Consider the following 22933-nt stretch of genomic DNA (forward strand, 5'->3'; position numbering starts at 1 on the left):
TCGTCGAAGCTTCGGCGCTTTTGCTTAATTGGGTGTGCGGAAGGTTTGATGTGCAATTCATGCATGATGATGTCGGGCGAGATGCCAGGCATGTCTTCATAAGACCATGCGAAGACTTCCATGTTGTCGCCCAAGAAACTTGTTAAATCTCTCTCAACAGTGGGATTGAGAGTTGCCCCGATTTTGATCTTGCGCTCTGGATGACTTGCGAATGGCGTAATGCTTTTCAATGAGGATTCGGGGTTTGCCGGAATTTTTGTCTCGTATGGCGTAGCCTTCTGCTTGCTCTTTCCCTTCGACGTTTCGCCATCTCGTGCGTCGACAACTTTGTCGGTTAAGTTTACTGTGGCGTGTACTGCCAGGATTTCGTGTCGGTTGCGCGTTTGTCGAATTGCGCGTGTCTGGCAATCTTTTGCCACGGATTGTGAACCCCGGACCTGTCCTGTTCCGTGCGGAGTTGGGAATTTCATGAGCATCATGTGTCCGGCGATAAAAGTTCGCATCCGGTTAAGTGTAGGTCGGCCGATGATCCCGTTGTATGAGCTGTAGGCATCGACTATGATGAACTCAGCTTCGACGCAAACTGTGCATGGTGCGGTCCCAATGCGTACTGTCATATAATCCGAACCTAGGGGTTGGGTTATGTCACCAGAGAAGCTGACTAGCGGTTCGTGGTCTTGTACCAATTTCTTGCCGCTACGCTCCATTTTTTCGTAGCAGCCCTTGAATAGGACGTTGACTGCAGATCCCGTGTCGATCATCATCTTCCCTACATCCCATTGTCCGCCCAAGATTGCGTCTATGAGGAAAGCGTCGTCATTGGGTAAGGAGATGCCAATTTCCTCGTCCTCAGTGAAGATGATCGGTTTCCATCCTTCTTTCTGTCGTTTAACGTTTCCTCCTGTGATGGCATCACCTGCCTTGGGTGATTATTGCGGTCAAAGCGCTTTTTTGCTCGGTTGGACAAGTTGGTCTTCGGGGCTCCTCCCTCTATAACGTTGATGCGGCGTAGGGTCTCGACTGCGGCAACCACATTCTGCTGTACTCTCTGTTGCGCCGGGCGAACTCCCGTGTCGCCATTGGCTCTTAATATGCGGAGGGTGCGGCAATCATTCGTGTTATGACTTCCATTTTCGTGGAATCTGCACCATTTACCAGTTTCTGCTTCGGTTTGGGGGCGTAGCGGTCTTGCTGGTTTCCTCAACGTGCCCTGATGTGCGTGGAAAAAGTCCTCCAGGGTCTCTTCCCTAGGCAGTGTGTGGTCACTACGGCGTCCCATCGCGTTAACTTGGCGGGGGTCTCTGTTGTCGCGACGTTCCTGGCCAAGTCTTCTGTTCTTGTCCCGGCCCCTGTGCCGATCGTTGTTACGCGCATCACGGTGATTGGCTTGATGCCACTCTCTCTTCCTGCCTTTGCTATGGTCTTCTGTGTTTGGGAAGAGCTCGCGCTGGAGGGGGATTGTGTGTGTAGATGTCTGCGTCATAGTAGTTTTGTCTGATGGTACTGGGGTCCGCTTCTCTCCGTATGTGACGTATTCTGCCTGAGCGTATCGTACTGCTTCAGTCATGATGTCATCGTATGTGGCGCCGCGCATTCGAGGGTCCACATTAATGTGGAACAAGAAGTTCTCTGACCGTAGTCCTTCCTTAAAAGCAGCCAAGGCGAGCGTTTTGTTCAGGTTCCGACATCTGGATGCTGCAGTCTGCCATCGTATGACGAAGGTGCCCAATGTTTCCCTGCTCTCTTGTTTTACTTGAAATAGGCCATCAGTTGTGTGGGCGGCCCCGGCCATGAGTATAAACCGATTAAGAAATGCTGTGGTTAACTGCGCGAAAGAATCCATGGAGTTCGCTGGTTGTTCAAAGAACCAATTCATGGCATCCCCATCTAATGTTTCGCTGAATAGGTGGCATAAGGTGGCGTCGTCGAATTCTCTACTGGCAGTGACTTTTTTGAAGTTATCAATGTGCCGGAATGGATCGCCTTCACCTGTGTACGGCGTGATTTTTGGGCTCTTGGATTGAGAAGGACGCACGGTGTTCATTATTCTCGTAGTGAATGGGCTTGGCCTGGCTGCGAACACTGGTTGGCACCGTGGATTGGCATCCCGTTGTTCTATCGCTGTTAGTCGCTGCAAGATCAGGGCAAGCGTGGCAGACTCGCTGTTGTGAGCAGCTGTGTGGGGTCTGGAACGGGAGGTGACGCTTGTGCTTCCTTCCTCACGGTTATGGATACGCCGTGGTGATGGTGGCCCTTTCTTGGCGAGTTCGGAGGGGGTCAAGCTGATGCTTAAGCGAACTTGTTCTCGTCCTCTTGTTTGCGCGCTGCCCTCGCGATTTGACTCCCCATGTAAGTGACTGCGTTCAGCCCGTTCGAGCTGTGTCCGTATCCTGTCAAGTTCGCTCTGAAGAGCTGCTGCTTTCTCGCGTTCCAGTACCTCGCGCTGCTGGCAATCGGCTAGATCGCGAGCCATGCTTTCCATTCTTGCGGCGGTTGCCGGATCTGTAGTCGCATTGGTACTAACGACTGTTCCGGGTGTAGGTGTGAGGATGAAAGGGTCGTTGGCGGAGGGTAGAGGGTGGTTGAGGCTAAGGTCTGTGACGTCTTCGATGTGACCGCCTGCCGGAGTAGAGGGGGACGGATTCGTAGTGCCCATGTCGAAGTGTAGTTGTTTGGCTAAGTGTTGCATGGGATGTGTTTTTTTTGTTTGACTTTTTGTTGCGGTTTCCCACAGACGGCGCCAATGTTAATGCGGTGATTATACTTGATTCAGTACGCCGTGCTCCACGTATATATAGTACGCCGTACTCCCGGTCACTTTCCTGCCACGGGTAACACACGTCGTTAGAGTAGAGACCACGGCGGCGTGGTCTTCGACTCTCCGACGCTTAAGTCAGGGCAATGATAATTCGTGCAGAGTGATGGTAGGAAGTTCAGTGTACTTACCTTGTAAGGTCAAGAGTCTGACCTTTTATTGTTGAGTTGAAGTGGATCGTTTACTTGCCATTCGATGTGGGACGATGTCCGATTAAGGTGCTCTCTGGAGCCTTCTTTGAGATGCGCGTGAGGGCACGTCCGTAGTCAGTTTGGGCCGTGGGGAGGCCCGTTGTGTAGTTAGCGCGGCTGACTTGCTATTAGTATTGTAAGATTGTGCTATACGTTAGCTTTAATGCGCTGGTAGTTGTGCTGATTATGGCGGGCATAAGCCTATGCCAACACCCACGTTGTTGTGGAATGATTCTCTCAACCACCACTTGTACGTGTTGATGGCCGTAGCTAGCTGACTTGCTGTAGTCAGTGGCGGATTTAGGATTGAAATGATATTATGTCTAATTTTATGTAAAGCGTAAAATACATTTTATTTGCGCGGAGCGTAAAAAAAAATTTCTCCTTATATTAGGTATGTCGATATTTGTCATCAGAATGAAGTTGTTTCAAATTAATCTCTACACACCTCTGTTTTATCTTTCATTATGTATCTATCACGCCTAATGTTAATTATTAAATTTCACTACTTTGATTCTAGTTCAAATAAAATACTCAACAAGGCGACGAGCAATGACGAGTGGTGACATGCAGCCTTAAACGAGAACTCGAGAAGATGATTAGAAAAAGAGGCTGAAGAGCAGATCAGCAGAAGTATACGAGAAAGTCTTCAGAGATTGAAAAAAGAAGACGCGAAAGTGTGAGAGACAGAGAAATCCGTGATGTTTAATTTTTTTTAATAGAGGGGTCAGTTTTTTTTTTCTGGATTTCATTTTCACTTGTGCTCAAGTCCAGTCAAGCCAGGGCTGGATCCGCCCATGGTTGTGGTAATATCCCATAAGAGACTGAAACCCTTGTATTCAAGTAGATTGCTGCTGACTCTTGAGAGGAGAATTTCACTACAAATGCACTGGGACACCTTAGTTTGACATTTTGCAAGTAGCAAGTGCGGCGTTGTGTGAAAATAATCTACTTCCCTAGCTTGAATGTTCATGATGCTTTCAAATCGATCTCTTTGGATGGGTGCCCTAAGAAATAGAATCAAGAAGAAGCACGCGATAATGGGAAATTTGGCCATGGACAAGTGGTAACGACACCCACGTTTGATCGCATGAGAGTGATGAGATATATTTTGTAGTCCATGATCGAGTGCATGCACGATGCAATTGCAATCGAAGTTTCAATGCAATTCTGGAAATTAAAGACAAGGACGACGACGACATTGACGAATGCATCATGCATGTCTGTCCGGAGCAAATTGTTGGTTTGAGTTGACTGGTTCGATCGTTGGCTTCATGCCTGTCTTCTGTTAGTTGTGTGTCATTTCAATTTAGAAAGAAACTAAGTAATGAACGTATCAACGGGGAGAGACTTACGCGCCGCTCGCCTCCATTCACGGTCAGTCAATGACGGTGTCTCACTGTCGCCTCTTTGTGGGTTCCATATTCATCTCTACCGCCCAATATTAAGAACTCCTACAATATGAAAAATGAGATACGAGGAAAAAAGAAGAAGAAAAATCACGATTTTTTATGAAATCTGATTGATTCTGGTGGTGTTGAGATGAGTTTATGATCGGATAATCTCTTTTTTGGGATGTGTATATCTTATTAGAAATATAGTTCCATCATCTACAGTCATACCACTCATACGATACAAGCTAGCTCGCAATATTGTTATTATTGTTTGTGAGCATGATCGATCTCCTTGTTTGCTTAAAAAATAGATTGAACGGTGGTAATTTCTAAGATTTAAGATAGTGAGGTTCGAACTCATGTCATGATGACTCAACAAATTTAAATACCATTACAACGCCACCTCAGTGAAAACATGAAAATTGATTCTTTTTGTAGCCCTTTTTTATTTCTCTAGATACTCAACATTTTTTTTCCATTTAAAAAACAAAATCTCCAACTCATCAAGTGTAGAAGATAGCTAAAAGGCAAGCCTAAACAGATTCACTCTGCTTCTTTATAAATAAATATGACTACAAGTCTACAAAAAATCAAAGGAAAAAAATATTAAAGTGGGTTTGTTGAAGGAAAAAATAAAAAAGAGTAAAAACCCAAATCAAGGAAGAAAAATAAGAAAAGAAAGAAGCTCTTGTACTCATTGGTTGCTATGTACAACAGCTGTTGATCAGAAACTACAGCTGCACCAAGTCGTTTTCCCTGAACCTTCTTCTTCCCTGCGGACCTGCCTCCCAAACCCTCCAATGGCGGGTCCCAAAATGGTCCCGAGCTCAACCAGCTATTCTGTTCTGAACCCTCTATAGTCAACAATAACTACAAAATGGTTTTGGAATTTCTTCCACATTTTCGAAACTAAGAAATAGTAGCTCTGGAGTCTGGACTCTGGACCGAAAAAAGGGAAGGAAAAAAAACACTAGGGGTTCAGTTACAGAGCTTTCATGGTGTTTTCTGTTATCATGTTCCAATCTCTGTAAAGATTCTGAGCATCACAATCAAACTAGAATATATTTGAAAACAGCTGATTCTTTTGATTTCATGGGGGTGGTGCTCTCTCTTTCTCTGAGTCTGGGGTTTTTGATGGGTTTCTCCAGTGGGCTTCGCGTTCTCTGTAGCAGGAAGTTTCAGTCACTGTGTCTCATAGAGGTAATGACTTTAACAAAGTCTCTGTCTTTTCTTTTGTTCTGTTTGTGCCTTTTTGTTAGTGAAGCTAGATTAGTTTGAGTTTGTTCTACATTGGAGCAAAGTTAATGCTTTTATGTTTTTTTTGGCAGTGTTAGGATTTCCCACTTGGAATATAGAACTGGGTTCTGGGACTGTGATCATCAGAACTGGTGTATTTAAAGTTAGGGGATCGAAATTTTGGATCTTGGTGGATTGGTTGGGTTAGACTATAGTGAATATGAAATCAGTGAGTTGGGTGCCATTGGTTTTGGCTAGTGTTATGTTTTTGTCTAATGGAGCCTCTAGTTTATTTGAATCTGTTGATAATTACTTGATTGCTTGTGGTTCTTCGAAAAATGTCACCTTCCAAGGCCGAACCTTTGTTCCTGATACACTGCAATCTTCCCTTGTACTGAAAAGTGCAAATTCTTTAGTAGCTAGCTCCAGTTCCATTGCCCCTTCTCCTATCTACCAATCTGCTCGAATTTTCAAGGAAACATCTTCCTATAAGTTCAAAATCCAGCAAGAAGGCCGACATTGGGTCCGCCTTTATTTCTACCCATTAGCAAACTCGGGCCAAAACTTGAAGACTGCTCCGATAACCATGGTCACTGATAACTTTGTTCTCTTGAACAACTTCACTTTTGAGAGCTATAATGGTTCTTATTTGTTCAAGGAGTATGCAATCAATGTTACTTCAGATAGTTTGATCCTCACCATCATTCCTTCAAACAGTTCAGTTGCTTTTGTTAATGCAATTGAAGTGGTCTCAATCCCGGATGAACTAATCCCTGATCAGGCTTATGGTGTGAATCCATCTGCTCCTTTTAGTGGCCTTTCTGCACTTGGTCTTCAAACAATGTATCGATTAAACATGGGGGGTCCTTTACTCACTGCTGACAATGATACCCTCAAGAGAACTTGGGAGAATGATGCGAAATATCTTCATGTCGATAGCTCTGCAGTGAACGTATCAATTAACCCTGCTAGCGTGAAGTATCCGGTGGCTGTCACACCAGAGATAGCACCAAACTGGGTCTATGCCACTGCTGAGGCCATGGGAGATGCAAATGTGCCAAATGGGAACTTCAACATAACTTGGGTGTTTCCAGCAGACCCAAATTATTTATATCTTGTTCGGGTTCATTTCTGTGATATTGTCAGCAAGTCACTGAATAACCTAGTTTTTAATGTTTTCATCAATTCGGACAATGTGCTCTCAAGTCTCGACCTCTCCTCTATTACTGGTGACTTGAATGTGCCATATTACAAAGACTTTGTTGCCAACTCGTCAGCTGATTCAAATATGTTGACAGTCAGTGTTGGTCCAGATTCAATGGCTGATGTCACTAATGCAATTCTGAATGGCTTGGAGATTTTGAAGATCAGCAATGACTTGGGGAGCTTGGATGGGTCCTTGTCTGTCCAGAGTCTCCTTCGCAATTTACCTTCGAAGAGTTATAACAAAGTAATTATTGTTGGGTGTGTTGTTGGAGCTGTAGCTCTTGTGGCAACTGTTACTGTCATTTGTTGCTGCTTGGCATCTTGCAAGTCGAAGACTACTCCTAACCAAGATGGAGACTCTCAAAATAGTGGAACAACTAGCTGCATCTCCCCCAATCGTTGCCGCATATTCAGGTTTCAAGAGATCCTAGATGCAACCAACAAATTTGATGAGAGTCTACTTCTTGGGGTTGGCGGTTTTGGCAGGGTTTACAAGGGAACACTAGAAGATGGGACAAAAGTAGCTGTCAAAAGAGGAAATACCAGATCAGAGCAAGGTCTTATTGAATTCCTAACTGAGATTAAAATGTTATCAAAGCTTCGTCACTGCCACCTTGTGTCACTTATTGGCTATTGTGATGAGAGGACAGAGATGATTCTTGTGTATGAATACATGGCTAATGGACCGCTCCGCAGCCATTTGTATGGAACAGATTTGCCAACCCTGTCATGGAAGCAACGCCTTGAAATTTGCATCGGGGCTGCAAGGGGACTCCATTATCTTCACACTGGTGCAGCTCAAAGTATAATTCACCGAGATGTGAAGACAACAAACATTCTCTTAGATGAGAACTTTGTAGCCAAAGTTGCAGATTTTGGCCTCTCAAAAGCCGGTCCAGCTATTGATCAGACTCATGTCAGTACGGCTGTTAAGGGTAGTTTTGGTTACCTTGATCCTGAATACTTTAGAAGGCAGCAGCTCACTGAAAAATCAGATGTGTATTCTTTTGGTGTAGTTCTAATGGAAGTTGTTTGCACTAGACCAGCTCTGAACCCGGTTCTTCCCAGAGAGCAAGTGAACATAGCAGAATGGGGTTTGACCTGGCAAAAGAAGGGCATGCTGGACCAAATCATGGACTCGAACCTGGCTGGGAAGGTAAATCCAGCTTCCCTGAAGAAGTTTGGTGAGACAGCTGAGAAGTGCCTTGCCGAATATGGTGCTGATAGGCCATCAATGGGGGATGTCTTGTGGAATCTTGAATATGCTCTTCAGCTTGAGCATACTTCGTCTGTTCTAATGGAACCTGAAGATAACAGCACAAACCACATAAGAGACATTGAGTTGACAACACTTGAGCCATTTGAAAACAGTGTGAGTATGATTGAGAGAGGGCGCTCTGGCACTGATGATGACGTTGAAGATGCTCCTACAAGTGCTGTATTCTCTCAGCTAGTGAACCCTCCTGGAAGGTGAGGAAGACAGATGCTTTACCTATTATAGTTGGTCTACTATGTCCCATTGAAGGAGATATGGGTCATCTTGGCCTTGAGATTGCTCGGTGAGGGATAAGGTTATTCTTGGTTCATTATACTAGTTTGTTACCTCAATATTTTGTCAACTAATTTCTTTGTATATTAGTTGTGGTGGATGTCATTTAGTCCTCCATCAATTGTGTTCATTCCTCTTTTTATAACTCAAGTAACGGTTAAAGTTTTCTCGGTTGCAATGCAGGTTTTAATTTAGATATTTGGTTTGCTGTCTCATGGCATATTAAGAAATGATAATTCTCCCGGTCCTTGTTTGTTATGCTGTTCTTCTCAATTCTCAAAGAAGTTATAGATCAGGATCTCCCAAAATTATCTTTCCTCTCTGACAATTTTAATTTTTTATGTCCATATATTTTCATTGTTGCATCTGAGTCAGCATATATAAGCTTGCATATGAGAGTTCTCATTCTTTCTCGTGCTGGTTCATCAGAAATTAAAGAAAAGCATGAAACTTGAATTTAGTGCTTTTATCAACAGGATACTCTGGTTCGGTTGGAGAATCTACTCACTTTTAGATTTAGCCAAACTGTCTGAACATATAAATTCTGACCATACGACCTTGAAGTTTTCACCTCAGAAGTTTTAAACTTCAATTATTCCCTGAGCATATTACAGAAATCCATTACTTCCTGCAAACTATTCCATTTCCACTGAAGGCATTACCGGTGCAGTCTAGATTTCCATACTCCATCACTCTTGATTCCATCTGATCCAACTTTCCGGCCTGTGTGAACACACAAGCAAAGCAATCAGCAGATACAAGTGATGTTGTTTTGTACTTGTACTCACCTCCAACTAATGGCATGGCTACTCCAGCCTGCCGGGTTCTTGAAATCTGGCTGGCAAGTCCTTCCAAGCACTCCTTCAACATTTGATGACAGGCCGTAGAATCTGAACTGTACTTCCAGGTGAGCAAAACAGTCATCTGATGGTATCTGATAATTGTGGATCTTATCATCTTCGTGTGTTACAGGTACCACATTGACAGAAATTTCAGCTACTTCTGGGATACTATCAGGACACTGTTCTTGCTTGAAGTCCTCTCTACTCTGATAGTAGTTTCCTGAGATTCCCAAACAGAGAGATGGGATTCTGGGATGGTTAGCTCCTGGCCATTGTATGAGAACTTCAAGTGGACAATTTCATTGTCCCATGTTGCTGATGGGGTGGCCTCGAGTGTGAAGCTGTTAGAAGCAAAGAGGAGTCCGAGGGCTTGAATCCAAGTGTAGTCCCTGCTTCGACCTTCAGGGCGGAGACCAATGAAGCGAGCATTGATTTGAAGGTTGGGATCTGAAACTAAGCTGAAATGCTCGTTTTTCTTGCCATGGAAGTAAAACACAATGCCATCTCCACCAATGAAGCGAGGGTCCAGGCATGCTGAGCCAGGGCCATTGCAGTTTGGTTTACGATCTACATTATCATCAGCAACAGAATAAATAAACCTTTGTCAGTGGCCAAGTGAAGAAAAAGAAAAAGTAAAGAGTGTAAGACTGTATAATCTGCTTAGCTAATATGAGAATTAGATCCCATATAATAGTTGACAGGCTTGCATAATAATACATATAATGTTATCACATCCTAAGTTGATCATGCATCCAATGATATATAAATTGTTAAGAAGGGCATAAAGATGTTCTTACTTCTACACTCAGCTTTGCATATGGGGGAGTTGCAGTTGAGGTAGCAAACTTTGGCTTTCGGGTTTGTTGATGAAGCGGATGGACATTCAGATGGGCAATATACTCGCTTCATAAAGCAAGGGCTTTTCTTGCTATAGCATACTTGAGTTTCTGCTTCACATTGTAATGCAGCAAACACAAAGATGAGCAAAGCGACCAAAAACCTCATGTTGCTTCCCAAGAAATCCATGCTTCTTCTCTTCAATGCTCTCTGATTTCTCACATATGGTTGGTCTTCTTATATAGTGCAGGACAGTGTGAATTTGGGATTGCAATTTTGCTCCAATACATATTGAAGTTGTAAGACCATGGGCTAAGTTGGATCTCTTAAATGTTTTGCAGCACGATTCTATGTTGGTCAATGCTTTGGGGCTCGTGAGCTGATTTGTGAATTCCAGTTGAGAATTATCGGTATAAATTTGGTTAGTGAGGGAAGCACAAATGATAAACAAGCAGAAGATTGGAATTGCTCGGGTTGAAGTGCCTAAAGCATATGCAACGCTCGTCAATTGGTCCATGTGATATTGTGATTGAAGCACAAGTATTGGACCCGATAAAAGAGCCGTACATAGTGCCTTGTTAACTATTCGACCCGATTTTTTATTTTCATTTTTATTTCTTAGGTTTTGTTTTTTTGCTAAAAAAAACCAATCGGCTGGGAGGTGGGATCGCTACCGTTACAGCCATTGCTCGAGCCTCTTGTGACAAACTTCGTGGGTCCGAACATAGGTGGGGCCGAGAAGCATAGAAGTCTTCGAATTAGTTATAACATTAACTAAGGAAAAACGACGTGTTTGACTCATGATGCTGTTATTTTAACTGAAATTGCGTGCATAATAATTAGCGATTAGACACTCGGATCAACGCCAAATTTATGAAAATTTCAAATTTTCGATGTACTCCCACCCCACCCCCCCCCCCCCCCCCCCCACACACACACGGTGTTATGTTAAGAAATCTATGAGTTGTAATTAGTAGTTCACATACATTAATTGCTGTTAAGAAATTATAAGTTTATGAATAAAAAGTTGTCAATGTGATACATTAATTTTATTTTTTGTAAACATATAAAATACATGTACGTTGTACGTAATTACTTTATTGTACATTTAGTTCAGATCAATTGTAATTTTTTGTTGAATTATATTAGTTGTAATTTATAAAGTAGGGTAGAACATATGTATGAGGTTAATTATGTGCTAACGTGTAATCATTATTCGCATTAATACAATCAATACATTATTCAAGAATTTGTTGTAGAAGTATATACTTCACGTACAAGCAAGACAAACCATTATTTCCTGCAAACTATTCCATTCCCGCTGAAGGTATTACCGGTGCAGTCCAGTTTGCTGTAGTCCATCATTATTGAATCCTTTTGCTTACTGGCCTTAGTGAACACACAAGCCATGCAATCAGCAGAAACGAGTGACCTTGTTTTGTACATGTGTTCACCTCCAACTACCGGCATGGCTACTCCTAGCTCTGCCGGGTTCTTAAAATCTGGCTGGAAAATCCTTCCAAGCACTCCTTCAACATTTGAGGACAGGCCATAGAATCTGAACTGCACTTCAAGGTGAGCAAAACAGTCATCTGAAGGTGTCTGATAATTGTGGACCTTATTATCTTCCTTTGTCACAGGAACCACATTTACTGAAATTTCAGCAACTTCTGGGAGAGTGACCAGGACACTGATCTTGGTTGATGTTCTCTCAACTCTGATAGAAGATTCCTGTGATTGCCAAACCGAGAGATCGGATCCAGGGATGATTAGCTCCTCACCATTATAAGAGAATTTCAAGTGGTCAACTTCATCATCCCATGTTGCCGATGGGGTGGCCTCAACTGTGAAGCTATTAGAGTCAAAGAGAAGCCCCAGGGCTTGAATCCATGTATAGTCTCTGCTTCGGCCTTCAGGGCGGAGACCAACGAATCGGGCATTGATCTGGAGGTTGGTATCGGAAACCAAAGTGAAATGCTTGTTTTTCTTGCCGTGGAAGTAAAAGACGATGCCATCACCACCGATGAAGCGAGGGTCCAGGCATGCTGATCCCGGACCGTTGCAATTAGGTTTCCGGTCTATTATAACCAACAAAAGAGACATTTTCAACTTGTCAGGAAGATTATAAGCTAAGCAAATGTAAATTCTTAATGTTCAAAATCAAATAATCTCCTAATACTCAAAGGTGCATAATAAACGTATTGATACATCAAATATACTAGTTCAATAGATCGAGAGGTAAACTAATTTGAGATCAAGTCAATCATCTTGTTTACTTTAATTTGCATGGAGTTAGTCTATACCTCTATGGCAAATCTAGCATAGCTACTTGATGTATCGGTACGTTAATATACTGTAGTCGACGTTTTATTTAGTCAGAGACAATTTGCATGCAGAAATGAAAAAAAAAAAAAGGTAACATGTTCTTACTTTTGCAGTCAGCTTTGCATATGGGGAGTTACAGTTGACAAATGACAACGCAGACCTTTACTTTTGGGTCTGTTGGTGGGTAAGTTCTGCTGAAGGCCTACTCTCCGAGAGCCCAAACTAAAATTAATGACGTGTCGTTATATGATTGGTATACCGTTGGGAGTTTGGACATCTCCTCTACAGCTCTACTTCATCTAAAAGTTTCCAACTTTACGCAGTAAATATTCAGTAGCATCTGCAAGAAAGAAACTTGAGCAGCAGCAGCGAAACCATGATGAGGCAGAGCAAAGCAACTAAGCAAACCAAGTTGATGCGCTTCATATCTTCACCAATGAGGTCTCTAGCCAAGGCCAAGAACTTCTACATGAGGGAGTGTAGAAGAGTGTGCTGCCAAGGTGGGTTATGGTGGCGGTGGTGTGGGTGGCTACACTGCTTCACAAGCTCCACACTTGCCCAGGAGCTTCAGCGTCAATTCGTCTGGTTCAAACGATGGTGAGGACTTGAGGCAGCTTCTAAGAATGGCATCGTCAAACAGGAACAATGATGCAGAGAATGAAAACAACAAGGCAGCACGTTCAGATATGCACGGAAGAGGAAGACGAAGTGTTGATATTAGACAACCCACTATGAATAATGGAATGGGAATGAGGAGTTACAGTGTTGGATTGAAGATGGGAAGGATCAATGAGGAAAGGGCTTCAACCTTTGAAGAAGATGAAGTCGATGTGAAGGCAGAGTTTTATACCAGAAGCAGAAGTTATGCTGTTAACAATAATTGGAAAGAGACAACGTCTGTGAATTAACAGCCGGCGCTCGGAGAGCAGGCTTATAACAGACGTTGCCCTGTTGGTGAGGGGGATGGGCATTGTTTCGGGCATTCTATCTTCTTGAGAAAACATGGACTGGCCTTGCTGAAGCACACTTTAGTTTCTGCTCGACTTTGTTGTATGGCAGAAACAAAGAATAGCAGAATGAGCAACAAGCATTTGTTGCTACCTGTTAAGAACTCCATCTTTTCTCTATGCAATGCTCACTGAACCGATCTCCTTTGTGTAGATCCTTTTATAGAGTATCCCAAGTGGGAGTTTTGGCATTATCTTTTTTCTGAATACATTCTGACTTTGGTAGACGAACATGGATATACGTTCGATCTCTTCAAGTCCTTTGCGGGATGCATGGCAAATCTTGGTCAATGCTTTGAGGCTCATGATAATTAGCTGTTGCACGTTGGTATGGCTTTGATGTAGTGATTTATAATCAAGCAAAGCATTGAATTGGTCGCGGTTTGAGCTTAAGGCATGTGATGGAAGCGTATTAATTGTCTGATTTTTTTTTTGTGTTCTTTAACATTCATCTCGGCACATCTAGCTAGCCTTCCTGCAACTTGCTCCATTTAGAGACTTCGTTGATGGAGTATTGCTTCATATACTTAGAATAGTTCATGGATGGAGTACTAGCAAAAGAACACATATATGTTCAACCAACTAGATGGGTTTGCAGGATAGAAATAGATCGGATAATTAACCTTTTCTACGTACGTACTTTATGGGTTCGAATAGGGTGTAGTCGTCCATTGTCCATACAGGTATAACACCTCGTAAAAGGAAATTCGCGTATCTCCATGCATATTATACAAATATGCTATCATTGTGATATATAAGTGGTAATGAAAGTTTTTCAATATATAGAATCTAAAAATATGATTGGTATTAATAGAAACTTCTTTCGGTAAATGAATAGTTGAATTCGAAGTGAAGATAGAACAAGCTACAAATTAAGATATAGTTGAGGAAAAGAGCTAGAGGAGAAAAATAAAATCACAAACGTATAACTTATGCCAGAGCCAGTACTGAGTATACAAGGGCCTAGTGCGAAACTTAAAATGAGGATTATATAAAAATAATTAAAAAAAATAGTATGTAATCGTTATCAAATCAACTCATATAACGTCAATGAACACCTCAAACATCACATATAAAGTGGATAATTCTTGACATTCAATCATTCATCATCAAAATCACAGAAAAATAAACCAAAAACCTATATGTATTTTGTATTTTCCATCAATTCGCTTGTGAACTTCTTGATAATCTCCACCAACTTTCAAGAATTTAACTATTATTAAACCTTGCCAAGAGATAACATAACAACCATTGCAAAAATATTTTGTAAAGATGGATCTTCTTACATTTTTAGCAACAAAATCATCTATCAACCTTTCATAATCAAGTTTTTCCATAAAAGCTGCAACTTTCAATTTTAATCAAAGCTAATAAATTCAAGGTTAGAGATCATAAATATAACTGTTAGTTAAAGGCAGATGTTCGGGATTGCTAATATAAATGTTGGTTAAAAAAAGAAAAGAAAAAAAAAGGTTGGGTTTTGAGCCCAAGACATGAGTGCCATGTTAATTAAGAAAATCACCATGTCGACTGAAGTACATAACATATGTAATTGGTTTAATAAATTAATTAATATTTTTTTATAAGAAGGGCCTAGCCGGATCACGGGGCCTTAGGCGATCGCACCACCGACACTCCCCATGGCGGCCGTGACTTATGCAAGATATACAAATGAATTATACAACTTGCAAAACAAAAATTCAAAAGGTAAAAGCCAAAAGCAAACTAATTTATTGAAAGGGAAATCCAGCCTCTTTTGTAATTCAACCATTGTCTAATGTGATGTTTTGCTATTGTTTGCAGCAGCACTTGCGCTTCAATCATATATGTTATATATTCGAATTTTTGTACAACATATTATGTTCATTAAGATATATATATATATATATATATATATATTTCGTACATTTCAAAAAAGACATATATTTCAAGATTTTCAGATCTTAAGTATTGATTTTAGAATTGATCGAATTGGAGTTGGGACTTGGGAGCAGTTGGAACAAATTCGTCACCATATTTGTTTGGTCTGAATTTACTAACACGTACTAATTAATGCAATTCCTGAATTAAAGATGCTCTTGAGCTCTAATTGGACTAGTATAAAATTATATATGCTCCTGTAAAATTTTAACAAATAAAAGTACAACTCTTACACTAATAAAAGGACACCCAACCTCTATTTGAGTTGCGATACAAATCATCAGAAAGGTATTTTTGTATTCGTGAGAGCCATGGCCAAAGAGACAAAGGCTCAAAGAACAGTTGGTGTTGGAGTTGAAGCCCTGTGGAGAGTTATGACCAAGGATTTAGCTTCTATTATGCCAAAAATAATGCCTGATATAGTGCAAAGTGCCGACGTGATTGAAGGAGATGGTGGCCTCGGTTCTGTTCTGCTCTTCAAACTCGGCCGTGGTGAGAACTCCGATTGATACTCATCATATTTCTGTCTTCAACTGGAGAATTGTAGATTTTTTTTTTCAAATTAACTCTTTTTGGTACTATGGCTAGCATAAGGACAAGTTGGTTTATATCTTTTAAATGATGCAAGTTTCTTGGTTTCGATTTCTTTCAGATCCACTATCCAAAAGACAACAGACGGAGAAGATTGTGGAACTAGATGAGTCTCAGTATCGATTTGCACTGCAGGTGTTAGAAGGTCCAGCACTAACACTGCGTGAGTTTTCTTCATTGACAACAACTTTTCAGCTCAGTGCAATCAGTGAGAAGGAGACCCTGGTTGATATGAAGGTGGAATATAATACTGAAAAAGAAGAAACTACTATGGGAGAGATAGCAATGCAACCAGTGCTTTCTTTCGTTCAACTCCTCGAGAAACTTGTATTAGAATCATAGAATGTGCTTCTACAGATATATTTCGTGTACAATAAGGGTTGTTCTTGTCCTATTCAAGAATGAATTTACCATGATTAAGTTTCTGCGTGTGTATCGATCTGTGGAAAATTTTCCAGTAATACTTACTAATAGTTATTCAGTAACCAGATCAATGGCTACATTGGGTGCCTTTGTAGTTTGTATGTACCATAAAATATTTGGGCGTCGAAAACTTTTTCCCTCTATCAGCATGTAGCAAATACGACGTAATTTAAGTGACAATAATGTGACATAATTTGGTTCAGAGCAAGAAAAACTGAGTTGGACCTTCGACTTTGCTATTTGAACCTCATCAGTTCAGATTGCGTTAATTCTAAAAGTGACTACTGTAGTTTTAATATTTTCGAAGTACAAAAATCAAATATCTATTCTCATTTCTCACTTTGTATGGGATGTGACAGATTTTGAAATCCAAATGTTCAGACAGAAATTTAAATGGGTGATTTTAGTTGCATTTCTGAAATTATTTTGTATAACCCATTATGTTGTAGGAGAATTACTTTCCATAATTTTTCCGGTGTATTTTATTTTAATTAGTATAAATTAGTCTAAATAATGAATGATATATAATCCATTATTCAACGGGATACTCAATGTAATGTTTATATATAAGATTTCCTTATCAATGAATAAAGATGATATTTCTCCTTATTTGATACGTATTACATTTTTTTTATAACACGTTATCAGCATGTAGTTCTAATTTTAAGTTTTTAGGTCTAGAACCATAATTTCTGAAGATTTTTTTTTTGTCATGAAAACAATTTAACAGAAAAAGGCGTAAAATTACTTCAGCCGTGAAAAAAATCGACGGAAGATGAAGAAAAAAAATATCATTCTACTAAAAAAAAATTGCAGAAAAGATGAAAAAAGAAGAAGAGAAATCAGAATTTCAACTGGGCACCCAGGTTTCTGATCCGGGCACACCATATCTCCTTCGATCTCTTCCGGTGACGGTGACCGCCCTGGTACCGCCGACATCGCCTTCTCCACATCGTCGCCACCCCACACAGGAAGTCCAGACGCGACAGATACCATCGTCGAAGCCTTGCTGGACCCAAAATCGTGGACTCGGAGGCCTAACTCCGCAAGCTGATCGGCGCCGCCACTCCTCCTTGCAGTCTCGACGTAAACCAAGCCTTGGGTGTCGCCAACCTGAGTGGCTCAAAACCCAGAAGCCGTCGACGCTTGTCAAGTTTCCTCTACGCCGCAGCGACCTCGACCTGGTTTCTGGGATCTGACCCGAGTCGGTGATGTACTTGACCCAACTGATTTTGAGAGGTTTCTTACCTCTAGAGTAAATGGTAAAAATAAGGGCATAGTAATTTGTCCCCAAGTAAAAAAGTGTTATTACCTGACACAATAATTTTATTTTACTTTACTGTTTTTATATATGGTGAATTTAACTAACTATATGTCTTTGTTTTCATGAATTCAATTACACGACGATACAAAATTGAATGACGAGAGTAACTTCGTAACGCATTCGTAGATTTAAGTATGATCATGGAATTAAACAAGAGCAACACTTATACGTTGTTTATTTGACAAACAACTAAGTATATTTTATTTAATATTATTGTTTTATGTAAATTTAAATTCTTCTGAATTTTGTCTTTTATCGAGGACTTTCAACCTCCCTTTCATTTTCAACCCGATTATTTCGCTTCTCGGGTAGTATACATAGATATGATTTCCCTAGTACCGAGTTTTAGGAGCGGCTGGGAGTGCCGCTGTTATCATCCGTAGCCATTGTATGTAGCTACATGTTTTAAAAAAAATGGAACCAACATCGGTTTGCGACATAAATTGTCGCTTATACCATTGGTTTGTGACGGAAATTGTCACTTATACCATTGTGACAAAAGTTGTCACGATTTATTGAATTGAATTACCATACTATGGGACTTGACCTCCAATTCAATACTTGGAAGTTGTATCATATTGATACTAATGAATATTCTCTCTTGTTAACCCCAACATGCACATGAAATTTGGCGTTTTCATGTTGGATATATGTGTTTATGCACCTAGTCCATATTAATTTCTTCTGGTGCAACATCGTTTCATTAAAAGACAGAAACATTATGGTCAAAATATATAAGAGCGAAATATGAGAAGTTTTTGAAACAAGACACTCATTATATGGAAGAACATGATAATATCTTCTCACTATTACGGATTTCAAAGCAATTATACATTGTGATTATAAAATGAAAAGAATGAAGTATAAAGCTTCGGTTAATAGTCTGAATGACTACATATCCGTTTATTCCTAAGTTTTTGTGACTAATGTTACTTAATAGATGCATTTTAAAAAAAATTGGTTTATGGTTTAGATCTCAATCCAATTGTTGGCTATAAAATTCACATGTAGTTCAAGTAAACCAACATACGAGAATGTTTCGATGCATTTACGGTTTCATTACCAAAAATAATATGGTAATGCAATGTAACGTATTACATACTATACAACAGTACCTACATAAGCCCACGGTTTTAATTGTGGCATTGTGTGGCGCAATGCACACTTATATGATCTTTGATCTTGTTATTATACATCTGTTTCGGTTTTTCATAATCTATGGCGGATTAGGTCATCATCTATTGATTTTGATCAACACTTTGTAAACTAGTTTTGAAAAACGCCAAAGGACTTTGAGCCATGATGTGAGCCCTTGAAAAAAATTTCATTTTTCCGACATAGTTGTCACGTTAACCGACATTTTTTTGAGATTTCAAATTGTTTGTTCCTTATTTTTGTGTCAAACTACGCGTCGTCACGAGCACGAAGATATTCACGGAATATTTTTCTGATGCTCGGTTAATTTTCTACGCATTTACGAAGTTAACGGTTTTAAAACGTATTTTCAGAAATTCCTATTTTCTATTTTTTTAAAATCTTGAACATCCATTTGAGCGAATTGATATGGACCGCCGGATCAACCTATAAATATCTAACTACCATACACTCACACATACACCACCACTTCTCTCTTTCTCTCCCCGTCCCCTTTCTCTCTCTCCCTCTCTTTAGCAACGCAGCAACACCACCGACGCAGCTTCACCGCCGCCTACCGCCGTCGTCTGGCCACCAATGTCCATGAGACCACCACCAAAATATTCTTCTCCTTCACATCTTCAAAACCAAGTCCTTGCATGTGAGATTTTACCAATTCTACGACAAGACCGAGTTTGATGAAGTGGAGGTCCGACGTCGATTTCCCGAGCTCCGGCGATGTTGTGGACCTTCTCTTGGTAAATTTCCCTTCCTTATTCAATTAGTGATACTGTCCCCCATGGATTTCTTGAGATTGAAGCCTAATCTCTCTTTTCCTTCCTCCTATTTCGTTCCGCCTTGAAACCACTAACACCGGCAACTCTTTCTGTGGCTTCTGGGTAACCTGGAGGTTGCAAGGAGGCTCATAGGAGACTCAAGATCTCAGTTGTAGCTCACTGGAGCCTTAGAGGAGCGGTAACCATCGTGGGAGGAGAGCAATGCCTTCGGTTTAAGTTCGGCGACTCGTTGAGATAGGAATTGAACTCTAAACCCACTGATTTTGGTATGGTTGTGTTGCAAATCTAGTTTTGATGCTCGTAGTGTAATTGCATTTCGAATTTGGTTGATTTTAGACGGAGAGAACTGCCGGAAAACCCGTTGGAGATTATAAGGTAAAAACCTTTTTTTATTGTTACAGTTTCACCAGTTTACTGTTTTACTGCCCCAGTGAAATGACCTTTCTACCCCTATTGACTTTCAATAATTACGATCTTGACCCTAGTAGTAAATAAGTTGAAAAATTACTGTTTTACCCAAACAGTAATTAATTTACTTTTTATTTAAATCTCATTTCAACCTTTTTACCTTTAAGTTTCTCGGTTTAAATCAAATTAAGGAAAATTAGTAACATTTCGCTATAACGTAATTTTAGCTTTACAGTTAAATCTTAAACTCAATTTCCACCCGGATCGGAAATCGAGGAACTCTTAAGCGGGAGAGATTTAAATGCCGGAAGGATAAATTTAAGATTTACATTTATCGATCATTCACGTCTTAAATCTAAGATACAAATATCTATAAAATAAATTCACACTCACGTTTAGAAAAATCAACCGATTATCCCGAGACCTCGACTCAAGTAGTCAAACTGACGTTCAATTACTAAACCGACTAAAAACGTCATGGAGCTTACTTATCCCTTTTCGTTATTTGTTTAGCTATGAGACTTGCTTGGGGGACACAATTCTACGTGGAGCGCGAAGAGCATGACTTGGGGCGCTGACTTCGATACTGATATATCTGGTAGGGTGAGCCCCCCCGCTAGTGTGAGCCGGTACCTTCCGGGTTAGTGGTTTTCTATATATAAAATGTATATGATATACATCTTTATCACACGTTGCATTCATTGGAACTTTACTTTGGTCATATTGTCTTGAGACTGACCATTTTATTTTATGCATGATTATAAGACGGTGATTCCGTATACTGATATCTGGTACCGCATATTTTATTATTATATGGTGAATCTTGCGTCCTGATTTGCGGGCACCATCACGGTGATTCTATTGTCCTGATGTCTGGCACCGTAGTACATTATTGGCTCTCGGTTCGCTCGAATTTGAACCTTAGAGCCGGACGGGTTGGATATACCCCATCAGCACATTTGATATTTCGAGCCGAGTCACATATTTTATATCTGCATGATTTTACTTGACTTGCCTTAAACCTTACGAGACTTGTTATAGTCTCGGTTTGACTTTCGTTGCGTGTTTTTACGGTAACGGTCTATATATATATTGTTATATTTTTATATATGTATATATATAAATAGTTTGCAAACCTAACTACGGTTAGGTTGTCTGACCCGCATCGGTTAGCGAGGACGAGTGCTCACCCATACTTTTCAGGTACCTGGCAGTCAGGTCGCGAGGACTTGGATTAGGTGCTAGTGGCGTTGCATCGCTCGTGGTTCACTTTCGATACCGAGGAGCCAGCTTTCGGTGTGACTTCTTATTTACCCGATCTTCGTTTATAGTTCAACAATTGCACGACGCGTACTCTGTAACTTTTCATTTCAGTCGTGCGATTGTTTCTTTTGGCCCGTATTTATTATGATGACACACTTTTCTTATGTCATACTTGAACTTTCATTTTATTTGCTACCATCCGCTTATTCGTATTTATTCGGTAAATTGAGCTTCATTTGTTTTTAACCCAAATTTACTATTATTTACTTTTCTCCATAGCATTGTATTCGTAAGTTGGCGATGTCGATGCGTAGGATCCCGTATCGATAGGTACTAACTTAGGACTACGGTCATTACTGCTGCATTTCGGGACCGGAAATGGTCCCGGGGTGTGACACATGAGCATTTACTTTCGGCTTTATTTCGAATCGACAATACTTGTTGTAGAATATTTATGCCTCGCTGACATGATGAAGCCTTTATTGATGTCTTGCTATGACATGTTTCCATCTTGTTTTGGTGATAATTTGTAGTGTTACACGCCATGTAATGCACTCTATATTCCACCGGTTTAAAATATGGTGATCCACAAAATTCGAATTGAACTAACGCTCGTACACAATTATGGGAGTGGCAAACTATAACAGGTTCGCAAGTTACGGCCTTGGCAGTATCGCCAAGATGTTTCGTCCGCCGCCCGGTTTTACCCCTAATGGCATAAAAAAGTTGGCCGAACTCTTATCTCGGCCCCTAGGCATCCAGCAACCCCCCACCCTCCCCCCCCCCCCCCCCGGCAATCCCTTGCGAGGCCCCCTGTAGCCCCTGCAGCCTCCCCCGCATGGCCTCCTCACGAACTCCTAGCCTTTTTAGCTTTATTTTTGTTGACACTGACAATCTTTTTTGGTTATGCCTAGGCAACACCAATCCTTGTATTTGGATCTATGGTGTATATGCATGTGAAAATCACTCGTGAATGACGTTTGAGGGTCTAAAACCCTTAAGTAACGTTAACGGCCATTCGGGACTATATCAGTGCACTTGTCAAGCTTTATATTGTGATGTTTATATGTCCTGACCTAAGACTACGTGTCTCTACATTCTTGGTTATGAATATGTTAAAGAGACGTTGAGTGAATAGGTAAAAGAAAGTTATTAATGGATTTAGTATTTTAATCCATTGTGACTACGATGACTAGATCATCACATAAAATCACGAGTGGCTTAAATGCTCAAGTTTAAAATGCCCTATGGCGTTATGATTCAAGTCACATGCTTTTATGCATCAAGAGAACAATTATACCTATTGGTTTTTCATAGTAGTTGTCTACGTTGTTGCATTAACAACGAAACTATAAATAAAATTGGTGAAACGATAAGCTACTTGAAGGCAATACTTATGCTAATGTGTATCACTTCAAAACTCATTGTGAAAGAGTTCTTATGTATCGCTTCTAATAATGTGACGCATCTCATGAGTCGAAATAGTGTGAATTGTATTTTCTCACGCTACTATGATTCACAATAATGAATCAATGACTCGTATAGGCTATTCTTTTGAGCAAAGAAGTTAAACGGATCAATAAAATGCCTCCAACATAATGGAGATGTAATCTATGCGTTAACAAGTGCATAAGCTCTCTCTATGATCCTTCATTGACTATGTTCAATCAC

General features: G+C 40.6%; 3 protein-coding genes and 2 pseudogenes across 3 annotated transcripts in view; 2 read left to right on the forward strand and 3 right to left on the reverse strand.

The window, feature by feature from the left end:
• The window catches only part of LOC126786402 (uncharacterized), a 403094-nt gene that overhangs the window by 223790 nt on the left and 156371 nt on the right, over nt 1–22933 (reverse strand). The window lies entirely within an intron of this gene.
• LOC126786386 (receptor-like protein kinase THESEUS 1) lies at nt 5144–8569 on the forward strand. The gene is made up of 2 exons (XM_050512200.1): nt 5144–5600; nt 5729–8569. Exon 2 carries the CDS (start codon nt 5857–5859, stop codon nt 8314–8316), a length of 2460 nt encoding a protein of 819 aa, XP_050368157.1. The 5' UTR covers nt 5144–5600; nt 5729–5856; the 3' UTR covers nt 8317–8569.
• On the reverse strand, nt 8698–10411 carry LOC126786404 (uncharacterized; annotated as a pseudogene).
• LOC126787084 (uncharacterized) lies at nt 11364–13512 on the reverse strand (annotated as a pseudogene).
• On the forward strand, nt 15579–16346 carry LOC126786398 (phytohormone-binding protein-like). Its single transcript, XM_050512218.1, has 2 exons — nt 15579–15814; nt 15975–16346. Exons 1-2 carry the CDS (start codon nt 15634–15636, stop codon nt 16253–16255), a joined length of 462 nt encoding a protein of 153 aa, XP_050368175.1. The 5' UTR covers nt 15579–15633; the 3' UTR covers nt 16256–16346.

Source organism: Argentina anserina, chromosome 3, assembly GCF_933775445.1.
Source record: "Argentina anserina chromosome 3, drPotAnse1.1, whole genome shotgun sequence".
Lineage (NCBI taxonomy): Eukaryota > Viridiplantae > Streptophyta > Magnoliopsida > Rosales > Rosaceae > Argentina > Argentina anserina.